This window comes from Tupaia chinensis, unplaced genomic scaffold (genome assembly GCF_000334495.1).
Source record: "Tupaia chinensis unplaced genomic scaffold, TupChi_1.0 Scaffold143797_1, whole genome shotgun sequence".
In the NCBI taxonomy this organism is placed as follows: domain Eukaryota; kingdom Metazoa; phylum Chordata; class Mammalia; order Scandentia; family Tupaiidae; genus Tupaia; species Tupaia belangeri.
Window position 1 is genome coordinate 81,514 of NW_006203647.1, and position 27,741 is coordinate 109,254.

General features: G+C 35.4%; 1 protein-coding gene and 1 pseudogene across 1 annotated transcript in view; both read right to left on the minus strand.

Moving 5' to 3' along the window:
- Positions 1 to 27,741, minus strand: part of LOC102496389 (attractin-like protein 1) — an 84,562-nt gene that overhangs the window by 42,702 nt on the left and 14,119 nt on the right. Inside the window, exons 3-6 of the mRNA XM_027766974.1 lie at positions 14,470 to 14,553; positions 12,413 to 12,526; positions 5,409 to 5,537; positions 3,467 to 3,675 (exon numbers count right to left, since the gene is read on the minus strand). Of these exons, the coding sequence (XP_027622775.1) occupies positions 3,467 to 3,675; positions 5,409 to 5,537; positions 12,413 to 12,526; positions 14,470 to 14,553 (536 nt within the window). The remainder of the gene's footprint in view (positions 1 to 3,466; positions 3,676 to 5,408; positions 5,538 to 12,412; positions 12,527 to 14,469; positions 14,554 to 27,741) is intronic.
- LOC106733460 (stAR-related lipid transfer protein 4 pseudogene) lies at positions 18,367 to 18,902 on the minus strand (annotated as a pseudogene).

The following is a 27,741-nucleotide window of genomic DNA, read 5'->3' on the forward strand; positions in this document are numbered from 1 at the left end:
TACGCCACCAGCTGGTCCCTCCAAAAGGCAATTTTCTGCAATCCAAGAAAAGAGCCCTCACCAAAACCTGTCCTTGCTGCCATCCTGATTGTAGACTTCTGGTAAATGTTTCAGATTGTCTAGGAATAAAAACATAATTTTATTGGTTCTTACAAAAAGTCAGATCTGCTATTTTTGTGATTTGGGAAGAATTTAATCAAGGATACTACCTGTCACTTGTTGTACCACCAACGTAAATAAAAGAGAGACTATGTTCATTATTGTTAAATTTCTAAAGAACAATGTAAACTATCTTGTAAATTTCTTCAAGATAATCTATAATCCCTATGAACCTATATACAATTCTAAAATAACTCATTGGGTCCTAATATGTAACATGACTAACACAGAAAAATTATAAATACAGTTATAAACTTGAGTTATAAAAGATTTTTCTAACTCAAACAAAATTATCAAATATTTAAGTAATGCCATGAAGTTCAAGTGCTTTTTCTAATAATCAATACTGCCACCCAATGGCAAATAGTAAAATCTAAAACCAAATAATTGACATAAATAAAAGACCAACAATCCAAGAACCAAAATGTGAATAAAATAACATTTAAAATGTTCAGATTTGGGTCCAGCAAGTGGCATGTGGCTAAGGGTGTTGGACTTCCACATGGCCAACCACAGTTCAAGTCCCAGACCAACTGACTTGAAACTCATACTGGGCATATGTATACATGCCCAAAATCCCAAGAGGAGAATGAAGGCAAAGGAACTGCAGCATGGCCATCACCCATGGTTATTTCTCACTCTATCTCTCTCTCTGTCTCTCTCTGTTTCCAGCAAAAACCCAAGTCCTATAGCAAAAATCTCTCTAAAACAACAATAAATAAATAAATAAATAAATAACATCACTTTCTCTATATTGGTCATAATCCCACCTACTTCTGTCTAGAAAACAACATACTGTCTGATTCACAAAGCCCTCTACTCTTAAAACATTCATGTCAATTCAGAGATCAATTTCTCAATTATTAAGAATAATGGCATAGGGACCAGTAGTTAGCTTAATGGCTATGTCACTGGACTCCCATATAGTCGACCGCGGTTCACTTCCCGGACCTGGTAGCTTAAACTTACGCCGGGCGCGTGTGCACGCGTGCCCAAGATCCCAAGAGGAGAATGGAGGAGAAGGGATTGCAGCGTGGCCATCCCCCCTAGGGGGTGATTTCTCTCTTTCTGTCTCTCTGTCTCTGTCTATCTAGTGAGCACACTCACCCTATAGCAAAAACCTCCAAAAAAAACCCCAGAAGAATGGCATAGAAATTTGTCTGATTTGTTTAATAATTAACAATGCATTTTCACATTATTTTATATACATATCATACATAAATATATATGTGTATATATCCATTTTCACAATATTATTTATACATATAAACATATACACACATGTATAAATATGTCTGGAGCACTACTGATAAGAATAACAGGATGAAAAACAAAGCCAGTAAATAAAAATTGATAAAATTAGTGAATATTTTGAACAGATCTATAAGACTCCCAGAAAATAAATCATTTCAAAAAAGGACTAAGCAAAGTAAATTTTAAAAAGGCAGAGATGTTCATAGGGAACATGTTATGAGGGAACTTCAAAAAGCTGATGAGAAATGGAATTAAAGTACAAGTCTACTTTACTGCAAAACAATTTTGAAATCCATGTATAGTTTTTTTCATAATGTGTATTTTCCATGAACTTTGAATCCCCCCACACATATACAAATGTATTCTTCTTTGCTTTCTATTGAAATGATAGGGAGACTATTAGTAGGTGAACATAAGTTTAAATAACACTGTGTATAAAGGATACTTCTATCTCTAAGGCCTTGATTTAAATGTAATATTTATGTACTGGTTTCTCCATAGAAAAGGATGTTATTTTAGTTTTAAGGCAAATTTCAAAATTTATATCTCAAAGCACTTTTCGAGGGGAGAAAAGTCACAAACGATTAAAGCAGCCACTTAAAATACACATCGCTATAATTAAAGATTATTTAGAAATTTGTATTTATCATAATCATAATAGGTAATCAAATTCAATTAGTTAGAAATCTCTGGGAGTTGCCCCCATGGCACAGTGATCATGAGCATAACAATGCCTCCCTGGAGGATGCTTTCTCCCTCTTTCTTTCTCTCTCTCTCTCTCTCTCTGGCAAATACACATGCCTTCTGATGATTAAAAAAATTCACTGATATTTAATGCAGTTGACACCACTAATATTTTTAATGAGATAACATGGGTAAAATTAATTTATACAAAACATAAAATAAGTATTCAGTATGTTCAGTAATATTTCTTTTTTAAGATTTATTTATTTAATTGTGTTTGTTATTATTATAACATTTTTTTAATTTGACCAGAGAGAGACAAAGAGAAAGAGAGAGTGAAAAAGCAAGCCACCAGGTCCAAGACTCGAACCACACTCAGCCATGTGGGAGTCCAGCATACCAACCACCATACCACCGGCCAGCCCCCTAGGTAACATTTCTTTAAAAACATCACTTCAAAAATGATGAATACAACTATTTAATACATGAAAAGCACATTTTTTTTTGGTTTTTACTCAGATGTGATAGGAACTATGTTACTATGGCTGTACTATGTTATAATAACTAATGATTGTGTACCTTTGGATTATATAATAATCAAATCACATTTTCTATCAACAGGATTAATATGGTGGCACAAAGTTCGCAATCTGAAAATATAAATAGCAAAAAGTAATCGCTGGGTAGGTGAGACCTATCTCTTGAGTGCACAATGGCAACATGCATGATTTTATACCCAGATACTTAAGTAATCCAAAACTCTTCGGCATAGTCTAAAATTAATCTTTGATGATAGATACTTTACAAAATTGTTTATAAATACTTTCCCAGGGATATTACCTTTGTAATACATAGCTAAAATACTCTTACTTTTTGAAATATTGTATGTTCTTTCAAAAAGAGCCACAAGAGGTCAGGCTTTCCTAAGAAATAAATTTAACATACCCGCAATACCTTGTGAGATGAGCATTTATTTTTGCAACATACTATTTACGTTCCCCATTATAAATCAAATTTAAATGCACAACTTGTTAAACTCAGAAAAAACAACAACAAATCTTTGGGGATTCGGCAAAAAATTAACCGAAGATCATAATGATCACATACCTACAATTAAAAATGTTTCATAGATAATTTCATTTAATCCTCAAAATAACTTGTAGGCAAAATCTTTACCAATTAATTTTTTTCAGATTATTAAGAAGTTGATTAAAACAGGTTTTTAAGAAACGACTGTTACGTGAACATTCTAAAAGTAAAGACAAGTGTATTTGAGTGTAGAAATTAAAACAAACGAGCATACAATATATATTATTCTATTAGACATATGAAGCAATGTTTCAAAAATCGTAATACCACAGGTGCTTACCTTGCCAACTATCATTGCAGACACACAGTTTTTCTCCTGTTAGGTCACAGTACCCGTGATCTGGACTGCCGCAATTGGCTTTACAGTAAGGAATGTCACAAGCTTCACCTTTCCAGTATTTATCACAATCACAATACACTTGACTTGGAACAGAGATACTAGTTGTACACTTCCCATGACCAGAGCAATTGTTAGGACAAGAATTGATTCTGTAAAATATAATTCGTATCTTTTCAACGTCAAGATAAGGGAAAAAGATCTTATTTTTTACTTTGCAAACTTTATAATTTTATGTTGTTTTATATGCTTATTTAATAATATGATACAATTTCACCATATGGTTTTAATTTTTTACTCTGCTTCCTTTCACTCTTAAGCAGTTCAGTTACTATTTATTTCCGATTGATTTTCATTCATTCAGTGAGTTTGCTTAGCTACCAAAACTCTGAATATCCAAGGACTGAGCCTTCAACATCTGTAGAATTGATGGCTCCAAGCACAACTTTTTATAAAGACTTTAGTCAATGTTTTATTTATACTCCAGAAAAAATGAAATATTCCAGAAAAGATTAAATTAATGAATACAAAAAGTCAAAATATAACTTGGTTATATAATATTTACAGAGCATACTATCTACATATCACCTATATACTACTACAAAAGAAAAGGGATGTCTATCATGTTTTATCTTAAGGCCCTTTACCCAACTACATAAAAGGGCTTCAAAAAAGTATAAATTTATTTCAGTGTAAAAAAATATTTTAAATCATGAATATTTTCATAATACACATTTTCTATGAACTTTTTAAAGATCCCTCATATTCCACTATATATTTATTCTCCCTTGAATACATGCTTATGACACACTAAAGGACTAAGAAATCCTACAATACATTGCTGCTTCAAGGATATTTAGAATATTTTACTCCTGGTGAAAAATTATCTTGATTTTCAACTGCTACCTTCATGAAAAAAAGGAAAAAAGTTCATGTGTAGAGTTCCTCAATAGCTATCCCTATTACAACACCTCCCTCTACTTCATTTCGCCTTTAAACTTATAGATACAAAACTTGGGGCCAGCAGATGGCATAATGGTTACATCGCTGGACTCCCACATAGCTGACCACAGTTCAAGTCCTGGACCCAGAGGATTGAAACTCATGCTGATGCATGTGTGTGCATGCCTCAAATCCTGAGAGGAGAATGGAGAAGAAGGGACTCTGGTGTGGTCATCCCCCTAAGGGGTGATTTCTTGCTTTCTGTCTCTCTGTTCCTCTCTGTCTCTACAGCAAGCTCACATGCCCTAAAACAAAAACCTCTCAAAAAAAAAAGATTTATTTGTCAGGCACATAATATATTCTCGGTGAGGATTATATTTCTTATTTTAAAGGACACAGTGGTATAGTCACTTTTCTTAGCTCTTAAGCCTCAATTTCCTCATGTGTAAAATGGGAAAAACACCCAGTGGATAGAATTGTAAAGGGAATTCAACTACCATATATGTATATGGCGTCAGGTATAGCTTCTGGAATAGATGACTGAGAAAACTTAGTTACCAAACCCCCCTTCAAATTGTAAGAAAAATACCTTAGCAGAGCACAGAAAGATAATTCACGATTCCTGCAATCCTACACATCTGCTGTTACCAGTAAAGTTACACTAGTCTGTATTTGTTCACTAATCACTTGCCAATTTTTAAATTCATTTTCAACCAAACTTCACTGGTTACAGTAATGTCCTCAGAAATTTCCCTGATACAAGCTTTAATTTTGTGGTATATTACTAAAATCTCATGTCACTTAAGAAGGGCTCCTATATAACTTGAAAATTAACATACTAGCCTGCTACTAGCATAGAAGACATTGATCAAAATAAACAATAAACTCTTTTAAGTCTAATTATAAAAATAATTACAAGACGGAATTCTTTAAAAATACTTACGAATAAAAAATGTTGAAGCCAGTTAAATTATATGCAGCATCACTAAAAAAATGTAACAAGGCATAGCCAGATGTTGTAACAACTTCGGGTACAGTTTCATTTCCCCTTATTTCTGGGACTATCAAACCACTAAAAGAGAAAAAAATTGAATACGCTGCATATTGATATACATATGACTACTAATCCCATAAAATTCACTCAAAAATATTCTTACTGGAATTGTCGAGCATGTGTATTAGAATGTGCAACTAGGAGAATAAGTCTAAAGTGAATTCCTATCTGTTTCTCACCCAATGAGCTCTATTTGTACAGCCAATACACTGATGTATTATTAACATACCAATTCTACCCTCATGCCACCATAATCACTTTTCTTTTTGTTGCTACTACCAATTATCACCATGTAGACTTAAATGCCCCTTTCTCCTGCAGTGTAATATAATCTGTCATAATACTACAAGTGGGCCTTTACTTAACTCATATATAAAAGTTCACTTTGGGGCTGACCACACTGCCTGGTTAACCCCTGCCTAGGGAGGGATTAAGAGAGTAAGATCCCACAAGCCTGGCAGCATAGTTTGAATCCTGGCCTGGAAGTTTTGAAAAACAAGTTGGGCACGTTGCATGTGTGCCCCAAATCCTGACAGGATTGAAAAATAGAGAAGAGACTGCAGCATGATCATGCCCCCATTGAGGTGTGCTCTCTCCCTTTCCCTCTCTTTTGGTCTTTCTGACTCTCTCTCTGGTAAGCACACATACCTCTGGCAAAATTTTAAAAAACAAAAAATTTCACTTTAAGCACACATTACTATTTTAACAAGTGACCCTATTATCTTTATTTTTTTCCCAATGGTTGAGAATTCCAATGAAGCTAGAAGAAACGCTTCACACCAATTAATTGATTACAATGACATTCTATAGTTAAAGTTGTACGTTTCCGACACCCTAATCTAAGTGTTTAGGTAATTTAAAAATATGCTTTTTGTTTTTCTTTAAATTCTGTATATTTATGCAAACTACATTAGAATATAACCATTCCAAAACAGAACATTGTTCACTTAAGTCCAGATGCACACGAAAGAAAATCATTTGGGGAAATGGAGAATAACATTTAAATATACAGAAGTAGGAATTCTAGATTAATAAGTTGTTCTTATTCTTTTTAAGCCTACTTGTTCCTGGGAGAAAATTACATATCTTCATTTAGTCAGACTATCCTGTCTTCTTTCAATGTGTAAAAACATGCAATAGGAGGGAAAAAAAGGCTTCTAACAAACTGATTATATAGCTCAAAATAGTCAGTTCCACTAGATAGTGCTAAATTTATATTTAGGTACCACTAGGAACTGAATTCTCTCATCTAAATCGTATTTGACAGACAAATGAAATATTGTAGTCAGATCATTTATTTGGCAAACAAACTCAAATACAAACAAATTAAAAAGTAATCAAGTAGATTTAATGCTTTAGTAATTATTATTACATCTACTGGGTGAGAGAATAAAAGATTTTAAAAGGAAACTGTCAATAGAATTCAAATTCTATAATACCAGTCTTAGTTACTCATACATATTTTTCATTATATAGTGAAATTAAATCAAAATGAGTTCATTGCTACACATTGTATTCCTCCATCCTTAGATACAGCTAGCCTCTGAGATTTCTCTGAAATAAATAAAAGGAAGAGGTGTTGCTTACTTCACAAAAGTGTTTTAAAAGGAATAAATGAAAGAGTTTCTACTTACTGAATGAAACACCAGAAATTCAGACCAATTAAAGTCAACTAGTTAGAAGACAAATGACATAAAAACAAGAATATCAGCCTGAAGGTACTAGAGAGCTAATCAGATAGTAACCCTGTTCACTGAGGTCATTTTCCCACGGGCATTTGCTAATTTCAAAGGCAGACATGAGATATGAAGGGCTCATAAACTGAATGGTAATTCCAAGGGTTTCACAGAGGTAGAGAAACCAAAAGTAGAACCCAGAGTCCTTACTGTGAACTAGGACCCCCAATAATTAGGAGTGAAAGTCAGGCCCTCCAACTGCACTAAGGTTAAGGTAGGAAACACTTCCATTCCTGGATTTGGATTGAGTTGACTGTGGATTGTTAATGTTCCCAAAGACTCTCTGTAGAAATCTATCTTCTGGGTTTCAAATTATACTGTAATTTTCCAAACACGGCATCTAGCACATAATTATCCAGCACAGAATGAAAATATAATACTTCTCTATTATAATCCATTCTCCACAGTCTAAAAGTCAGGCTTATAGAATAAAGGTCAATTTCTTTAGTGTGGTATACAAGGAAGCAATACTTCAGTGATTAAGGAATAAGATTCAGAACCGCATAACCTGGACTCATATTTGGACTCTATCACAAGTTAAACAACTCTGAGCCACTCAGAGAGAGGCTCTCTGTGCCTCAACTCCTCATTTGTAAAATAGCAATAATAATACCTAACCAAATGGGTATTGTGAGAATTAAATAAATTAATGCATATAAAGAATTCTTGCACAAAATGAGCACTTAGTAGCTATTACTAATTGCTATTTATCAGGTAATCTAGTGTCTATGTGTCCCTTCACGTTTCCTATAATCAAGTCACTCAAAACTACTTATTATTGTCCTAAAATATAATGCTCTTTAATGTTTACCTAGAATGTGCTATCTGGCCCCCACACTTTGCCTATCTTTCTTCTACTAATGATGAAACTCATCATGAAGAATCAGTTACTACTGAAGTTATATAGCACTCTTTCATAACCTCGTTACAGCATTTACTATTCTATTAAAAAAACTGTCTACATAACCCTCAGTAGTGCATGACTACTCTGTACTAAATAATTTGGCTGGTCTTTATTCTATTTCTTAGGAAGCAGCCTCTAAATCCTTAGAATTTATTAACTGATATGAGTGTCTTTGCGATTCATGGTGAACCCTGATAGTTTATGCCAATGAGGTAATTCATAGTGGGCCCCTAGATAATTCAAACTAACAAGATAATTCAGGTTGGGGGATAGCTACCCATACCAGAAAGGTCAACCATATGGCTAAAGGGCTGAAGTCATATGATATCAGTATGACTTCCAAAAAAAGGAGAGGGAGGGAGATTTGAATTCAAACCCATAGCCAACAGCACAGTCAAGCACACCTACATGACACAAACCTGAGAAAACTCTTGGCACCTTGAACCTAGAAATGACCCTCCCACTTGGTGAAATATACATGTGATGAGTGAGTAAACTGTCCTGAGGTCCCAGAAGTTTTGCATTTGTTATCCTCCCAGACCTCTATGCCTCTCTTTTTTGGACTGGTTCTGATTTATATCTTTTATAAAGAAATGATAATCAATCGGTCAACCAGTAGCATGGTGATTCAAGTGGCTAGATCCCACATTGCCAACTGTACAGTTCAAGTACTGAACTCAGTAGCTAAAAAAAAAAAAAAAAAAACAGCCACGTGTGCACGTGTGCTCAAAATCCCAAGAAGAGAACAGAGAAGAGATTTCTATGTGGCCATCTGCCCTTGTGGGTGATTTCTCACTTTTTTTTCTCTCTATCTCTCTGGCAAGCACATGTGCTATTTTCCTGTAGGAAAACTTTAAAAAGGAGAAAAAAGTATAGGATTTTCCTGAGTTCTGTGAATCACTCTAATGAATTATTAAATTTTCTCAAAGAGTAAGGACCTCCAAATTTGCACCCATATGGTCAGAAATACAAGCAGGGACCTCCAAATCTGTAGCTAGTGTCTGAAGCGAGGGCAGTCTTGTGTAAAACGATGCCCTTAACAACTGGAATAATTCATATTTATCAACACTTTTTTTTAATTGCCAGAGGGCATGTGCACTCACCACAGAGAGAGTGAGACACAGAGAAAGGGAAAGTAAGGAAGCACTTGCCAATGGGGCTTGGTCACACTGCAATCCACTCTCCTCTATTTCTCTATCCTACTGGGATTTGTGGCACGCACACACACATACACACCTAGTATGTTTTTTTTTCCTTTGGAGAGGTTTTTGCTATAGGGTGTGTGCACTCGCCAGAAAGATAGAGACAGAGAGATAGAAAGCGAGAAATCACGCCCCAGGAGGGCTGGTCACGCCGCAATCCTTTCTCCTCCATTCTCCTCTCAGGATCTTGGGCACGCACGCATACGCGCCCAGAGTGAGTTTAAGCCACCGTGTCCGGGACTCGAACCACAGTCGACTACATGGGAGTCCAGCAACATAGCCACTACGTCAACTGCTGGTCCCACACACCTAGTATGTTTTTGAGGCTGTCAGGTCCACGACTCAAACTGCAGGGTTGGTTGTCCATGTGGGATCTAATTCCCTTAACCACTAGATCATGGGCTGGCCTGAATAATTCAAACATATTTAGATTCTGAATTCTTAGCAAGGTGAAGTACTAACCGTACAGGCTTTTAAATTAGGAGACTGGTGTTCAAGTCCTAATCCAGGCTCTACCATCTATTAGAAGTAAATCATTTCTCCACACTGGGCGTGTGTGCGTACATGCCCAAAATCCTGAGAGGAGAATGTAGAAGAGATTGTGCTGTGGCCATCCTTTCTGGGGGACGATTTCTTGCTTTCTCTCTAATGCTCTCTCTCTCTCTGTCTCTCTGGCAAGTGCATGCACCCTATAGCAAAAATCTCTCTAAAAAAAAGTAAATAATTTCTCTGAGTCTTAATTTTCTCAAGTTTAAAATGGGGATAATAGTACTTCACTCACAAGATCTTCACAAAGATAAAATGTCATTTAAACTGCCTTGCACAGCACTTCCATCAAGTTTATATTCAATAAATGTGAGTTGTCCATCTCCTTCAAGATGGGTAACTAGAACACTGGGTAGTGAAAGGTCACAAATTTCATCAACATAGCCATAAACTAAAATCCATCCATCCTACTAATTATCTTAGAAAGGTTCCTTTGGTAACAGAAAAGGGTTGGTAAGAAAGTTAATGGATCCATGTTAATGTAAAGTCATTGAAACTACTGGAAAAACAAATGAGGGGTCACCAGGTACAAGGCAGTTAAAGTGCTGGGCTCCCACATGGCTGACTGCAGTTCAGGTCTCAGACCTGGTGGGTTGCTTTCTCATTATCCCTCTCTCTCTTTCTCTCTCACTCTCTATCTCTCTCTGGTGAGTGCATGTGCCCTACAGCAAATTGAAGAATAATGACGACAAATCAAATAAAATAAATAATTCTTTTAAAAGAGAAAAACAAATGAAAAGGCACACATCCTAATAGTGGTCAATCACCAAAGTCACAAAATAGAGGAATGATAGTAAAACGGTATGGACTGTATGAACCCAAGATCTCATCTAATGGTCAAGATGAGTATCTTATGACATAATTATTCATAAGAATTTACTCCATTTCTCTACTCCATGTTCTATCTGTTAGTCTTAGATATAGATTTCCTTGTAGCTATCCTTTTTGTAATGGTCAAACAACTCAAATATGAAGTTCTAAAAGCATTTAAACAATAGTTATATCACAGAGTAAGTGTCTAAGTACCTAAGGATTCATTTTGATGTAACCATTTGAAAATATAAGTCCTTGCATGTATGTTCAAAAAAAATAACAATTCACATTCCTGATATATAGATCATTTACAACATAAATATAAAAAGAAATATTGAGATAAAAACATTTGAGGGGTACAATATATTTTCATCTATACTCAAATTTTCAACAGAGAGACACTATGTAAATAACAAAACCAAAGAACAATATAGTAACTGGTCAACAATCACGTTAGTTAAACTGCATACAAAATCTACACTACATGTTCATAATTCTTTCTATATCCAATATATGTTCTCCTATGCATAAACTTTTATATAACAATGTGTACATAAATACATATAAAAGATTTTTAAACTGATACATTAAATGCTGTAATTTCAAAATTATTAGTCAATTTAACTAGTGGCAATAAAATATTTTGAAACAACCAAAATTATCACATTGTAAGAATTGATAGAGGAGGGGCCGGCAAGTGGCATGGTGGTTAAAGGCATTAGACTCCCACATGGCCAACCACGGTTCAAGTCTCGGACCTGGTGGCTTGCTTTCTCACTTCCTTCCTCCCTGTCTCTCTGTCTGTCTCTCCCAGGCCAAGTTAAAAAAATAATAATAATAAGATAATAATAAAGTTAAATAAAAGAATTTTTTAAAAAAGAATTGATAGAGGAATCAGCAGATGGTGTAATGGTTATATCACTGGACTCCCACATAGTCGACTATGGTTCGAGACCTGGACATAGGCACTTAAAACTCACACTAAGTTTGTGGGTGTGTGTGACCAAGATCCCAAGAGGAAAATGGAGGAGAAGGGATTGCAGCATGGCCATCCCCCCGGGGGATGATTTCTCGCTTTCTGTCTCTCTTTTTCTCTCTCTCTGACAAGTGCACATGCCCTATAGCAAAAATCTAAGAAAGAAAAATGTATTGATAGAAACACCTTCTTTATTAAACCATTATACAAAGCATAACTTACTCCTTTTCTGCAGAATTTTTAATATCATCATTTCAATAAAATAGACAACCATTGATACCGATACATATATCAGCTAGAAGTTACCCTAATCTATCCAAATACAGAGTTTTGAAAATATATTCAAACTGCTATAAAAGAAAAAACTGATTAAAGTGAGAATTAAGAATGTTTATAAAGAAATCAATTTTTTTTGTATAGTACAGTACTTATTTATCTCTGCTATGTTAATATTTGCATTATCATATTGGGTCATCTGAAAAGTCATGATGCATTTTTACATAGAAAAGTATGTCATGACTTTTCGTATGACCTAATATATACACATAAGTTGAAAATCACAGTACACAACACACTATTATGCTCTTCTTTGACATGTAACCATCAATATCTGTACTAAGTTTATTTTGGAATACAAATATATATTTAAATTTAAGAAATCATGCATATTTTTCTATAGATGACTATAAATTCATCAGTTAAACATAAGTACTCACCTAAGCACAGCTATTAAAGGTGCATATATAGAATCTCCATCATAAACATACATATGATCCCAGCTACATTCTGTAGCAAAATGATTGAATCTTAATCTTAAGACTGCATTTGGACTGAAAATAATATTAAAATATTTGTAATTAATATATAGTATACAAATCAGTCTGAAGAAAATTTAAGAGTACTTTATTAAAACTCTAGTTAAAGATAATTTTGCTATAAATCCTTGAATCACCAGATTAAAAGATTAATAAACCACTATAAATAATTTGTATGTTCTTTTCTAAGAATTTAGTCAACAAGAAATGTTCTATGTCTTTTTTTCTCGTTTCACTTTTTTATTGGCACATAACAACTATGTATTAGCAGATAGAGTATTATGACTTTTCAATGAAGAATATAATGTGTTTTGATCAAATCCAGGAAACAAACATTGTCCATGCTGGCACTGATCTTATGATCCTCCTACTTTGAGTAGCTGTAAGTTAGACAAAGGTAGAGATTACATAGATTACATACATTAATAAAAACCTTATTGAATTTTTATTAAAATGGGTGCGTTTTATTGTACGTAAGTTGATTTTTAAAATTCAACATTCATGGGCCCAGCCATGGTGGTGCACATGGGGAAAATACTATTGCTCCATAACCTGAAGCCATATGGGAGGCCTGGGTTCTATTCTTGGCCTATCCTAAAACAAAACTGAGTACAGTGGCATATGGCTATAGTCCCAGCTACTCAGGAGGTAAAGCAGAAGGCTCAAGTCAGTGTAAGGCCCTGTCCTCAAAATAATAATAAATAACTTTAAAAGTAAATACATAAATTCAATATGCACGAAGCAATTACCTTCATTTCTTCAGAGCCCTTAAGTGGAGGCACTAATATGTTCTTCTAAATTTAATCAAAAGGTCTCATTAACAAACTCACTGAGACTATAGGTATGCAGCAGAGAATTAATACCTTTTAAGTTTTAAAAATACCTTTAAAATAACAACCAAAAAAACCACAGCCTAAAAATAATTCATATAAACTTACTTATGGTCCACTCAAAATATGCTTAAATAGATAAAATTCCGTTTGAAGCACTAATTACTAAAAAAAAAACCTATAAATGGATAATTCACTTTCTCTTCAACAAATTGTTCTTTTTAAAAATTAACTACAGAAATAATTAAGACTATTTCTAAAGAAATCTGTATTTCTGGTATAGTATAGTACTTATTTATCTCTGCTATATGTATATTATTGTACATACACATAAATTGACAGTCTTTAAAACTAAAATGCTAAATAGTATGAATCAATGGTATATCCAGCATAGAATAGTTGTATACTTCCTACAGTATTTTCTTCAAATTCCATAACAATATGCCTTTAGCCAAAAAAAATGCCGATTCATTACCAAAGTAAAACAACTCAAAAATAAAACACATATAAAAATTAAACTATAATCAAAACTGAAGGAATACTGTAATTACATTAAGTGTGATAACCATAATGTTTTAAGTCCCATGAAAAATGGGACTTCAAAAAGTCTATAGAAAAAATGGAATTAAAGTAAGAGGTTACATTGGTGCAAAAAAAATTAAATCCGGGACCAGCAGTTAGCGTAATGGCTATGTCGCTGGACTCCCACGTAATCGACCACGGTTCACGTCCCGGACCTGGTGGCTTAAAACTCACACCAGGCGCATGTGCGTGTGTGCCCAAGATCCCGAGAAGAGTCTGGAGGAGAAGGGATTGCAGCGTGGCCATCCCCCCCGGGGGGTGATTTCTCGCTTTCTGTCTCTCTGTCTCTCTCTGTCTGTCTGGCGAGCGCACGTGCCCTATAGCAAAAACCGCTCCAAAAAAAAAAAAAAAATTAAATCCATGCACACTTCTTCCATAATGTACATTTCTACAAATCTTTTGAAAACCACTCATGTTGTGAATAATATTTTTCAATAATAAACAATAAAATATATAGTCATTATACTTTAATGCTTTAACATTAATACGATCACCTTTATCATTTCAGAATAAAATAAATTAATTCAACCTAAATTGTATACTTACTAGCCTTCAATTAGCCATGTACATTTAGTTTTATACTTATAGTTAATTGGACCATCTGTTAAATATCCAGAAGGTTCTGTTAACCTAGAAGAGAAAATAAAATCATGAAAATAATTACCTCAAAATAACTTTAAAATACAGTCATATAAGAAAATTAGAGCGGGGCCAGCTCTGTAGCACAGAGGTTAGCACTGTGCAGAGGAAGCTGGATGCCACATGGCCATCTGGGGTTAAATTCTGAGCCAGGTGGCAACACACCAAGCACATGCCCAGGATCCTAATGGAATAGAGGATTGGAGGAAGGACTGCAGAGTAACCAGGGCCAAGGGGAGAGGAGGATTCTTACTGTCTGTCTGTCTCCCTCTTTCTCTCCCTCCCTAGTACACAGGCATGCACTCCATCATAAAGAGAAAAAAATTTAAGTCATTAAGCCCAATGAATGGGACATAGCAATTTCCTAAAAGGAAGATTTATTCACAACTTAGAATTTTTCAAATTGCCATAACTGTCTCTAAATCACAAAAGAAATATATTTTAGATTTCTTTAAACCTTGATATAGCATGACCATTTCAATTTACAGAGTGGAAAAGGTCATGAAAGACTAAACACTGGACTGATAAGTTCAATGCTGCTATGAAACAGATTAAGTTAACTTCATCTGCACAAAAATTGGGCTAAGGCAAAAGAAGGCTCAAATACACTTAGAAACAAGCAGATCTATGGAACAGAGAAGAGCATATGTATATCCCACTTTGGGGAGTATATCGTTTCTAGACAGCACCAGATTTTACAGAGTTCTGCTATTTTCCGTATCATTTTCTCTTCACTACTTCAAAGTTAGTCCAAGAACTCAGTCAATTTTAAAAATAGGGAAATTAAAAGGCTTGAACCTTCTATTTTACATATAAAAACAAATTATAAAAACCTCAGATATTTGAAATTCAAAAATAACTTAAACAAGATCTCAATTCTATTTTAGTTTTCCTTACTTCCAACCCAATTATTGTATTTATCAACATAAGACCATATTTTAAATAATGAAAATATATTTCCACTTAGCATTTATCTATTTATACATGTATACAAACACAACACATATTACAGCAAATTGGTATTTATGTATTCACATAAACATACACACATACAGATATCAGGAGCATTATCTAATTTTGGGTAACATTAAATTTTTCTTACATTAAAGAGCCTTAAACATATTAGAGGGGAAAAAAAGGTTTCATTTACCTAAATAAGTGCTGACAGAAAAGCCAGTCAATTTTACTGTTATTTGTAAGTCTTTTATAATCCCTGAAAATTACTTTGGGTAATAAGGGAGCTAATTTATGCTTAGAAAAAAATTCTGAAAACAGACAAATTCTTGTGATCTCAAATTAATATAATAATAAATTGAGCATTTTCCAGATGTCAGGTATTACTGCAAGAATAGAAAGTATTACCTTATCTAAAATTCAAAAGCCCTATAAGAGGAGCCAGCAGGTGGCACAGTGGAAAAGCTGCTGAACTCCCATGTAGCTAACCATGGTTCGAGTCCTAGACCCCATGCTTGAAAATCACACTGGGCACCTGTGCATGCATGACCAAAATCACAAGAGGAGAATGGAGGAGAAGGGATTGCAACATGGCCATCACCCTCTCTCCCCACCAGGGAGCGATTTCTCACTTTCTCTCTTTCTCTCTCTCTCTCTCTCTCTCTCAAGCGTATACACCCTATGGAAAATAATAATAATAATAATAATAAAGACATATAACAGAAAAACCTATGAGATAGTGAGTAATTAGTAATCCCATATCGCAGATGACAAAACTGAAGCACAGTTTTAATAACAGGATAAATAACTTACCCTGACTTTTCATCTCCAATAATACTAGATGAGGTAATTCAGACAACTAACTACTCCACTGAAGACAATTAAAAAAACTAAAAAAATAGGGACCAGCAGATGGAGAAATGGTTACACTGCTAGACTCCCACATAACTGACCCCAGTTCAAGTACTGGACTCAACAGCTTAAACTCACACCGGGCATGTGTGCATGTGTGCCTAAGAGCCCAAGAGGAGAACGGAAGAGAAGACATTGCAGGGTGGCCACCCTACCCCTCCCCCAGGGGGGGTGATTTTTCGCTTTCTATCTCTCTGGAGAATACACAAGTCCTACAGCAAAAATGTCTCTTAAAAAAATGGAAAAGTAATTTTACAATCTTAAATGTGTCTTGTAAATAACAAAATGATAAAATCTACCCAGCCAAGATCCAGAAGTTGAAAATTATTTAGGAAAAAGTAGGCATTCACAGCTGTTTTTGCTCTGGAGAGATTTGCTTACTTAGAAGATATTGCCAAGAGGCTGACAGTGCATTTGGCAACCTCAAGAAGTCAGGGAACAAAAGTTGGAGGCAATGGCTCACAAAGGTAAGACATCAAATAAACAGCCTGGCACTTGACTAAGAAGCAAAGTCCTGCTATTAAGGTCAGGGTGTACCAGAAGTAAACTAGCCCTTACCTGGACTATTCCCTAGCCCAGGTGACTGCCAATATGCTAAAGATCTTAATCAAAGATGTAATTCTCTCTAAAGAAAGATAACATTATCCTAAACTTCAAATTATTCCAGCCAATAATTTTTCAGATAACATGTCTAGCATTATCAAAGGTAATTAGGTATATAAAAATACAAGACAACAAAATAAGTAGTAATAGAAAATAGTAACAGACTCCAAGATATTCTAATTATTGATATTATCACATGTAACCTGTAAAACGAATATGCTTACTAAGTACAAAAAGACAAAACTTTTATAGTTCATCAAAAAACATAAAAAAAAGTGAAAAAATAATGCAAATTCTAGTACTAAAAACTACAATAATCAAAATTAAGAATTCAACAGACAGGCTTAAAGACACATCAAATACAATTAGAAACAGGATGAGAAATCTATTAGTAGAAGATAGGTCCTTGCAAAGCAGCGCTGTTGAGGAATCAGCCCTTTACATTTGTGTCAACTTACTCAATCACGTAAAACTCTAAGCAGCTGAGATTCTAATTGGGGGCAGGGGAGCATATGGAATATGTTATAGAAGAGCAAAACCATAAATATCTATTATGATCTTATAAGTAATTACACAATCAAGGATGATAATACCTTTGCATAGTTTCAATTTCCTCATTTTTATTTTATATATAAATTGCTAAAATTAACTTTACACTCTAGTCTTTAGATAAGAGAATATTTAGTGTGACTGTGACTAATTATGAGTAATTAATAGAACATGATGGATATGATGACTTTTTTTTAATTTTTACCTGTAGTTATTATGATATTCTGTCATTTTTGGTCTTTTCAATGCTTAAAAGTAGTATAAGTCAACCTACAATGAAGCTAATATTTATAAAATACAGAGAAGGATTTTTTGCATCTGTCCAAAATATCAGCAAACTTGTAACACACCAAAAGTAAAGCATTAAGATTTAACTTAAAAATTAAAATTTCACAAGATGTTCATAAAGCTCTAAAATAGGTGACTTTAACCAAACAGCATAAAGCTTGTGCTTTCTCTAATTTCCAAGCAGCCAACATTTTCATACTCCCAATTTCTTAAGAGTTTGGGCCAAAGAACTTTACTTCTTCGGGATTTCTTACTTTCTATCCCTAGATTCAGTGCCATACCAAACACAGTGCGAACATCTATTTAAGAAAATTAAAATGCCATCTCATAGAAAGCTATTTATGTTGGGAATAAAACATAAAACTGTACTACTAAATAAAAAGGAAAATCTCAGATTTTCCGACAGGCTCTGCAGAAGAGAGGAATGGACAATTTCTACAGGCCTCAGCTAGAGGGGAGCTGATTAAGGGGAATCACAGCACTGGAAGTCTGACAGTATCATGCCTTGTGTAAGGCTTTTTGTAAATCACTGTAGAAGCTGGATGAAGTGCTCGCCATGGCTGCGTCTACTGCAGACTGAGGAATCATTCCACATAGGTCTGTCTGAATATAGCCGGTCAAAGGATCTGGCTTGGATGGTCTTTAAGTGGAACACCAAACCAACCACATGGATGGTTATACCCACAGACAAATTCTGTTCTCTTTTCACTCCAGTCAAGACTTATCCCACAGGATAAAAGCCCTTCTTCATAGCCCACGGTGTAGGAGAAATCAACAAACTCTCTCGGAAAAATTATATTCCAAAACTGACCAGCGGTAGTGTAACGCATCACACAGCAGTTCTCTTCCAAGTGCTCCAAAATATCCAATGAAGTTACCAAGTTGTCCCAATACAAGCAACAGGGTCCTGGGCATATATGGTCTATTAGACTACTGACAATGTCATCTATAACACCTTGAGCTTTATAGAGATACCCATTAAATTCTTCTGAGGGTTTTCTCCAAACTGTTAGATCTTTCGTTTTTGTCAGAGTTCACAGAAGAGTGCAGGAGAATAGGGTTTTGCTTCCTTGTTCGAGCGTGCTCAATAAGATCCTGTGCCATCTGTGGCCTCTGTGGTACTATATTCCTACAGTATGTGCTGTCCAGCAGCACCCAGCCACCAACAGCTTCCCCAGCACTTCTCCTTAGGCAGTTCTGTAGTAGAATGCCTAAGCTACCTCCCCATGAACACTTTTCTCCAACCTTCTATAAGGTAGTTTTATGGCAAGTTCTACCTGTAAAAAGCCCTAAGGCAGCTCTTCTGCTATTCAAGCCACAAACATGCCCTCCCGCAAAATCTGGATCTCAGGCCAGGAAATGGAAGCAGTTCTTACCTAGATATGCTATCTCAGCACCAGGAGTAGTAATGGCTACTTTGTCGATCTACTCTTTCTATATTCTTCAGAGTTCTCTTTATTTCTTACTGCCTTATGGGAAGAAAAGCTAAAAAGACAGATTATTTAGAGAATTGGGGCACTGAAAAGCTATTGCTTGCCTATATGCCCTTTCAAAGGGAAATTTAGGAAACTGCATGCACACTCCTGGCAGACTGTGAACACAGAAAAGATGAGGATGCTAAGCTTTTACACCAGACTAATCTTGAGGCCAGGGGCTAGCAGGAAGTGAAGGCTAAGACAGAGCTATAAACGAACTAGCTAAGCACTGAAGGAGCACCCCAACACAGAGCCAATTTAGAAAGATGAGGTTTATTTGCTTGGCTCCAGGCATTTAAAGAAATCCCTGTCAAAATACAAGCTGATTACAAGCTAAAAGAACAGATTTTAGAAACCAGACACAACAAAAAATAGAAGTTACCAAAAAAAGCTTCAAAAAGTGGGTAGACAAATAAATACAACCCACAAAAGCAACAAAAACAAACCCAGAAGAGGGGAAAAAATCTGATCTCTAGAGTTATTACATTATACTAACCACATGTCCGGGAGGAAAATATAACTCAATCACAAGAGAAATTAAAAGAAATGGTCCATGAGAAAACATAGACGATCAACTTTCTAGCAAAGGCCTTATATCAAGTCTTAAATATGCTCAGAGAAATTAAAAAACCCACAGAGAAAAAGCTAGAAGCAAAAAAATATGTTTCTCTAAAACAAAGAAGATCAACAAAGATTTATAAATTTATTATCACATCCTCAAAATCATATACTTTTCCCATTTTGCAAAAAGCCAGGTAATAAAAGGGGAGACCCTACGTAAATGTTTATTCAGTATATTTCATTTTAAAAAATCTTCTCTTGGGACTGGATGGTGGTACAACAGTAACATAAAACTCTGCAAGGCCGTCCCACTCAGGAAAGTTCTGGGATCTTATCCAGAGCCCTTCTTGAAGACATCAGAAACATGCATGCCTGGGATTCAGGGCTGACTGAAGCTGGGGTAGACAGATGTAATATTTTGGGGACATACAAACTGTAGCAACCTATAATAGATTTTTCTTCAACACTGCCTTATGCTATTGAGATAACTATATGACATAAACATTTTTTTAGTTATATAATCTATTTCTCTTCTACATAGTAATCATTCTTTTCTTTTCAAATTTATCTATCTAAGAAGATCAATCTCTTCCCCTTCGGGCTAAACTGACACATCAACTAATTTTTTCAGAAACTTACGCTGTCTATAATCTATCTTTACTATTCACTTTTTGGCTCAGAGTAGAGAAAGTATACTATGAGTCAAACAGGGTCAACTAGATAAAACTTTAGAAATTCCAGAGCATCTTCCTTTCAAGGATCCAGAAAGAAATTAGTAAATTTACATTAACCACTTAGAGTGTTAATTCCTATCACTCATTATAGTAATAAAGAAAGCAAAGGAAGGCACCCAAAGTACTAGATTGGGTGGTTGAAAAAGTCATGACTCATTTTTGCATTAAAAAAAAGGAAAAAACTGTCATGACTTTTCCGACAACCAAATACAAAGCTAAATTTATAAATCATACTCATTTTTTTTGTCATTAAAAATAACAAAACTCAATTGGCCATCATTAATTGCTTAAGCAATTAATTTAACTTTCTGTTTAATTGAACAATATCTCTAACTAAAAGTAAACCAGAATCCCATCTTTCTGTTACTAAATATGTTCTTGAATTTTTTTTTTATTACTAGGTAAAAAATTATTACAAACTCATAAATGTAAAACAACATGCATTTTATCACATAATTCTATAGGTCAAAAGTTCCTATGGGTTTTGATGGGAGGTAGCTAAACTTGGTTGTTATCAAGAGGCTCTAGAAAATAACCCAATTCCAAGCTCATTCAGGTTGTGGACTAAGATCCCCATTTCCCTTCCCTTTGTAACCTAGGTGTTGCTCTTAGCTCCTACAGTTTACTCTCAGTCCTTTCAAACATGGCCCCTTGCATCTTAAACCAGCATGTTAAATCCTCCTTAGGCCTCAAATCTTCAGCTGCTGCTTCTGCTGGTACCTTGGAGAAATTCTCTGCCTTTAAAGGACTCATGTGATAAGATTAAGCCAACCCAGATTATGTCCCTTTTGCCATATAATGTAACATGAGCAGAGTAACACCAGGGGCAAAGGTCATAAAAACAGCTGAAATTTTTGCCTACTACAGTTCCTTTATCACTACATTTTTAGAAATTATAGTATCACTTGGGTGGATTATTCAGAGTAAGAAAATTTCTCTAAAACACCATTATGAAAATTAATTTCATAAATCTAAAATACACATTGGTATTCTACTGAAAACATAAGATATTCTAGAAGTTAATTTTTAGTAAGCCACAGATATAAATTCATTTCTACAATTTGACTCTCTCCCTAAGTGAACTATAGAAAAAAATATATACACACAGGCATGTGATTCAAATATATTTACTGAATGCCAGGCAATATTACAGACACAGGGGATAAAACAATGAATTTTTTTTATCTCTAGAAAGCAGATTAGTGGTTGCCTAATGGTGGAAAGGGGGAAAGGAAATAGGGTGGTGACTACTACTAATGTATACAAGGTTTCTTTGATGGGCTTATGAAAACACTCTAAAACTATGGTTCTACGACTCTATAATTTTTTTTATTTTGCCAGAGGGCATGTGCACTATCCAGAGAGAGAGAGAGAGAGAAGGAGAAAATACATCCATAGGGAATGATCATGCTTCTATCCCATCTCCATTCCTCCATTTCATTGGGATCTGGGGCATGCATACATCCTTGATATGTTTTTCAAGCTGATGGGTCCAGGATTCAAACCACCAGGTCAACCATGTGGAATTCAGCTACCTTAACCACCTGGGCATGGAGCCAGCCCTAAATACATTTTTTATAACTATTTATTTGTGAACTTTAAACTTGTGAAAGTAATGGTATAAAGCACATCTCAATAAAGCTGTTAAAATAAGAATTGAATAAAACAAAATTTTAAAAATCCTCTGCCCTCCCAGACCTTATAGAACAATGCTGCTTTGACAGAACTTCCTACAATGATGAAAATGTTCTATAGATTTACTGCCCAATATGGTAGCCACTAGGCACATGTGTCAATTGAGTACTTGAAATATGGTCTTGGGACCAGCAGTTAGCGTAATGGCTATGTCGCTGGACTCCCACATAGTCGGCTACGGTTCACGTCCCAGACCCAGTGGCTAAAAAAACTCATGCCGGGCACGTGTGCGTGCATGCCCAAGATCCCCAGAGGAGAATGGAGGAAAAGGGATTGCGGCGTGGCCATCCCCCCGGGGGGTGATTTCTCGCTTTCTGTCTCTTTGTCTCTGTCTGCCTGGCGAGTGCATGTGCCCTATAGCAAAAACCTCTCCAAAAAAAAAAAGAAATATGGTCTTCAAATAAATACTTGAAATAAGATGGAGTAAGTACATGAGACTGAACAGGTGAAATAGCATTGCTGATTTTTCTTCTAGGCTTTGTTTTCTGGTTTAAGGATTTTTGTCCTGTCTTGAGCTGTTGATAGGATCATGTACCTACCATTTGAACAGGATCCTAACCTGTTTCCTGGCTTTAAGTTTTAAGCAAAGTTCCTTAGCATTTCTTTGATCTATTAAAGTTAAAACTGCTTTTCTTTAAATTAATTAATTAATTAAATAAACGTAAGTGCATGTAGTGATTATACCTGTCATAGAGCATATAGTAAAGTAGTCTCCATCACTCTGGTATAGAACTATTAGACATATGTTACATGTACATATTAATTATATATAAGTATATATACACATACATATACATGTATGCATATATACATACTTGTGTATTTATATATATATAGGGTTGTCAGAAAAGTCATGACATATTTCTATGCAAAAATGCATCATAACTTTTCCAGCAACCCCATAGATATACATCATGTCTACATATATATATGTATGTATGTATATGTATATATTTACATTTACTACAGGTACAAACATCCAGATTATTTAGCAATAATAATAGGTAAAAAAATATTTATCCTTGGAGTCAGCAGGTGGCATGGTGGTTGAGGATCATGGACTCCCACATGGTCAACTGCAATTTCAGTTCTGTACCTGATAGCTTGCTTTCTCAGTTCCTCTCTCTCTCTCTCCCTCCCTCCCTCTCTCTCTCTCTCTCTGGTCAAATTAAAAAAATAAATAAATAAATAAATTTTAAAAGTTAAATAAAATAATTCTTTATAAAAAAAAATTTATCCTCAGGGGCCAGCAGTTGGCATGGTTGCTAAGACACTAGACTTCCACATGGCCAACCACAGTTCAAATTCCAGACTTGGCAGCTTGCTTTCTCTTCCTCTCTCTCTCTTTCTCTGACTCTCTATGGTGAGCACACATGCCCTATAACACACTTAAAAAAAAATTAAATTAAATAAATAATTCTTTATAAATAATGTATCTTCCTTATATAATCTTCCTAGGCTTTTCTGAGAAAAATAAAACAGGGCCAGTCCGATAGCATAGCAGTAAATTCCTGTGCACAGAGAGCCAGATCCATTACACGGCCAACCACAGTTCAATTTCCAACCAGAGCAACTTGAAAAGCATGCCAGATGTCTGTGCATGCATGCTTAAAATCCTGACAAAAATGGAGAAATGTAGAAAAAAAGATTGCAGTGTGATCTTGTCCCACTGAGGGGGTGCTTTTTCTCTTCCTCTCTGTTTTGGCAAGCACATGTCCTCTGGCAATAAATAAAATAAGTAAAATAAAATAAAACAAAACAAAACAATTTGGGGGGCCAACAGGTGGCATGGAGGTTAAGGTGCTGGATCCCACATGAACCACTGCGCTGTTCAAATCCTGGACCTAGTGGCTTGAAAATCACTCCAGACACATGCCCGAAGTCCCAAAAGGAAAATGAAAGAGCAATGTTATGGCATAGCCATCACCTGGGGGGTGATTTCTCTCTCTCTCTGGCAAGTATAATAATAATAATAATTAGGGGAGACCCCAGCTGGTGGCATGGTGGTTAAGGGTGCTAGATTCCCATATGGCCAACCGTGGCTCAAGTCCCAGACCTGGCAGTTTGCTTTCTCACTTCCTCTTTCTCCTTCTCACTCTGTCCCTGTCATGTCAAATTTAAATAAATAAAGTATTTAACTTCTATTTAAGAAAATAATTTTTTTGGAGAGGTTTCCTCTCTTGTCAAATTTAAATAAATAAAGTATTTAACTTCTATTTAAGAAAGTAATTTTTTTGGAGAGGTTTTTGCTATAGGGTGCCTGTGCTTGCCAGAAAGACAGAGAGAGACAGAAAACGAGAAATCACCCCCCCCCCAGGGGGGGGGGCCACCCCAACAACCCTTTCTCTCCATCCCCCCTCTCCCTTCTCCTCCATTCTCCTCTCAGGATCTTGGGCATGCGCTCACATGCACCTGGCATGAGTTTAAGCCACTGGGTCTGGGACTCAAACCACGGTCAACTACATGGCAGTCTAACATAGCCATTACATCAATTGCTGGTCCCTAAATAGACAAAAAATTTTAAAAAATAATAATAATAATTAGGGGAAATCATTCCATGCATTTAAAAAATATTCGTTAAACTTGTACATTAACAGTGAACATTATTTCAATTTCTTTCCTACAATACAGTGATTCTTAAATGGAAATGTAGGTAAGATTATGAGTTTACAGCTAAGGAGAAACTTCTTACTGTAGAAAAAAGGATGGCTTGATACGGAAAAAAGTCAGGCAAGCACATTTTGGTTACTCATTTGTCACTTGGCAGCTACCAGAATTTACAAAAAAACTGCTTTAGTGTCTTCATCCTCTATGTCCATTGTAAAACGAGAATAACAACATCTATTTCACAGGATTTTTTCTAGCCTTAAAAAAAAGCAATAGAGTCATACACTATATAACAATGTTTTGGTCAACAATGAATCACATAAATAGTGTAGTCCCATAAAGAGCATACAGGCTATATCATTTGGCCTAAGAACGCAGTAGGCTATACCACTAGGTCTGTTTAAGTATATTATACTTCATACAACAATGAAATGAACTAACTATGTGTTTCTCAGAATTATCCCTGTTGTTACTCAACACATGACTGTGTATGTTACAGGTTTTTCCACAACATTATACCACTTCCCATCTAAGCTCATAATTTAAGTTTTAACATGCTATGTTAATTTCACATAAATTAGTTACAATAATAAATTCTATTTTTCAGGAAAAAAAACTCATCACCATAATTACATTGTCAAAAATATAGAAAAGAAACCCAGCATTAAAATTAAAACATCAAAATATGGACATTTTTCTTTAACTTTCTATTTTTTAATAGGAGATGTAGAAAATCAACTTTAAAGTTTTTAATTTACAGTGAATCTTTTTATATGTATTTATATTTTATCTAGAAAACTAGTAACTATCTACCTTTCCCAACTGAGGGAAAGTGTAGGGTGGAGTCAATCATCCCTGCTCTGAACTAAGTGAATGACAGCAAAGAGGTAACATCCCTACCACTCATCACTGGGACTAAAGCAGTTGCAGAGACTGGGGGATGGACCATTACCACCTTTCACTAAGCACTTAACACCAGAGTCAGCAACCTTCCTCATCCACCTAACTAGAAAATGGAAGCGATTACAAAGATGAAGGGAGCTGAGAAAGATATTTCTTTAAGTCTGTGTATAAAGTCCTGAGCATACCCCCCAAGTGACCCATACATTCAACTGATCAGATCAACACAGCAAAAACTTACAGAACTGAACTATAGTATGAAATAACATCTACATTTCAGAATGGCCCTTAAGTGGCAGATAAGTAGGACAAAGCAGAAGAGTATAGCAAAGTCTGGAAACTAAACTGGTATTTAAATCTTAGGCTGTAAGTGAGTCACCATACTCCGAAGTACATGCCAAAGAAAAATGAAAATATATACACACAAAATCATGTATACAAAACTTCATAGCAGCATTATTCATAATATCCAAAAGGGAGGAATAACTTAAATGTCCAAAAACTTATGAATGAACTAACAAATGTGGCATTATTCATGCAGTAGACTATTATTTGGCAATGAAAAGGAATAGAGTATTGATATAAAATACAACATAAATGAAATATGAAAATAGCCAGTGACAAAATACCACATATTGGATGGTCACATGTATATGAAATGTACATAACAAGCAAATTCATAGAGACTGAATTAGTCTTAATTAGATTAGTGGGGTTGGTGACAGAAGAATGAGGAGTGACTATCAATATGTATAGGGTTTCTTTACAGGACGATGAAGAAGTTCTCATACTAGAAAATGGTGATAGCTGCACCATTCTCTGAATATACTAATGACTACTAAACTGTACACTTTAAAAGTGAATATTATGGGACACACATAACTCAGTGCCTTAGTTTCAATATACACCCCCACACCCAAATTCATGTGATGAAATGTGGCTGTGTTGGGATTAAGAGGGCAAAAATTTAATCCAACTTTGTGATTAAAAATTGGGGCCTGAGTCCAGAAGATGGCATAATGGTTACGTCGCTGGACTCCTACATAGTTAAATAAGTTCAAGCACCAGACCCAGTAGCTTAAAACACCAGGCATGTGTGTGTGCATGCCCAAAATCCAGAGAGGAAAATGGAGAAGAAGGGATTGTGATGTGGCCATCCCCACAAGGGGTGATTTCTCACTTTCTGACTTTCTCTCTCTGTCTCTCTGGCAAGTGCACATGCCCTATAGCAAAAATCTCAAAGTCACCTTGCCGCAAGCAAAAAAAACCCCTAAAAAAAAAAAAAAAAAAAAAAGAGTTGGGGCCTTCATCAGGTGATTAGGATGAAGTCATCAGGGTAGTGGCCCCTATGATTAAGTCCTGATAGGTTCAGGGAATTGAGACAGCACAATGACACAAACACAAAAGCTCTTGACATCTGATAGCCACCTTCATGTTATCCATTCCCAAGACCTTCGCTAGATGTGGACCTTCCAAAACCATGAGCTGAATGAGCCTCCATGCTTATAAAACACTCCAGTTTCAGGTACTCAAGTATTAAGCAACTGAGAATGAACACAAATACTTGAAAAAGCTGTCATTTTTTAAAAGTAAACTAGGGGGCCAGCTGGTGGCATGGTGGTTAAGGAAGCTGGATTCCACATGACCAACTATGCAGTTAGAGTCCCAGACCTGGTGACCTGAAAAACATGTCTGTATGCATTCCAAAAATCACAAGAAGAAGGAGAAATAGAGGAGAAGGGGTTGTTTAATGACCATCCCCCATGAGGGGTACTTTCTCATTCCTCCAAATCCATCTCTCTCCAGTGAGTGCACACACATTACCAAAACTAGTGTTACCATCTTCTTTAACACTATTCTTTCCAAGTCAAAAGTGATGCATCATGAAAATAATAATCGGA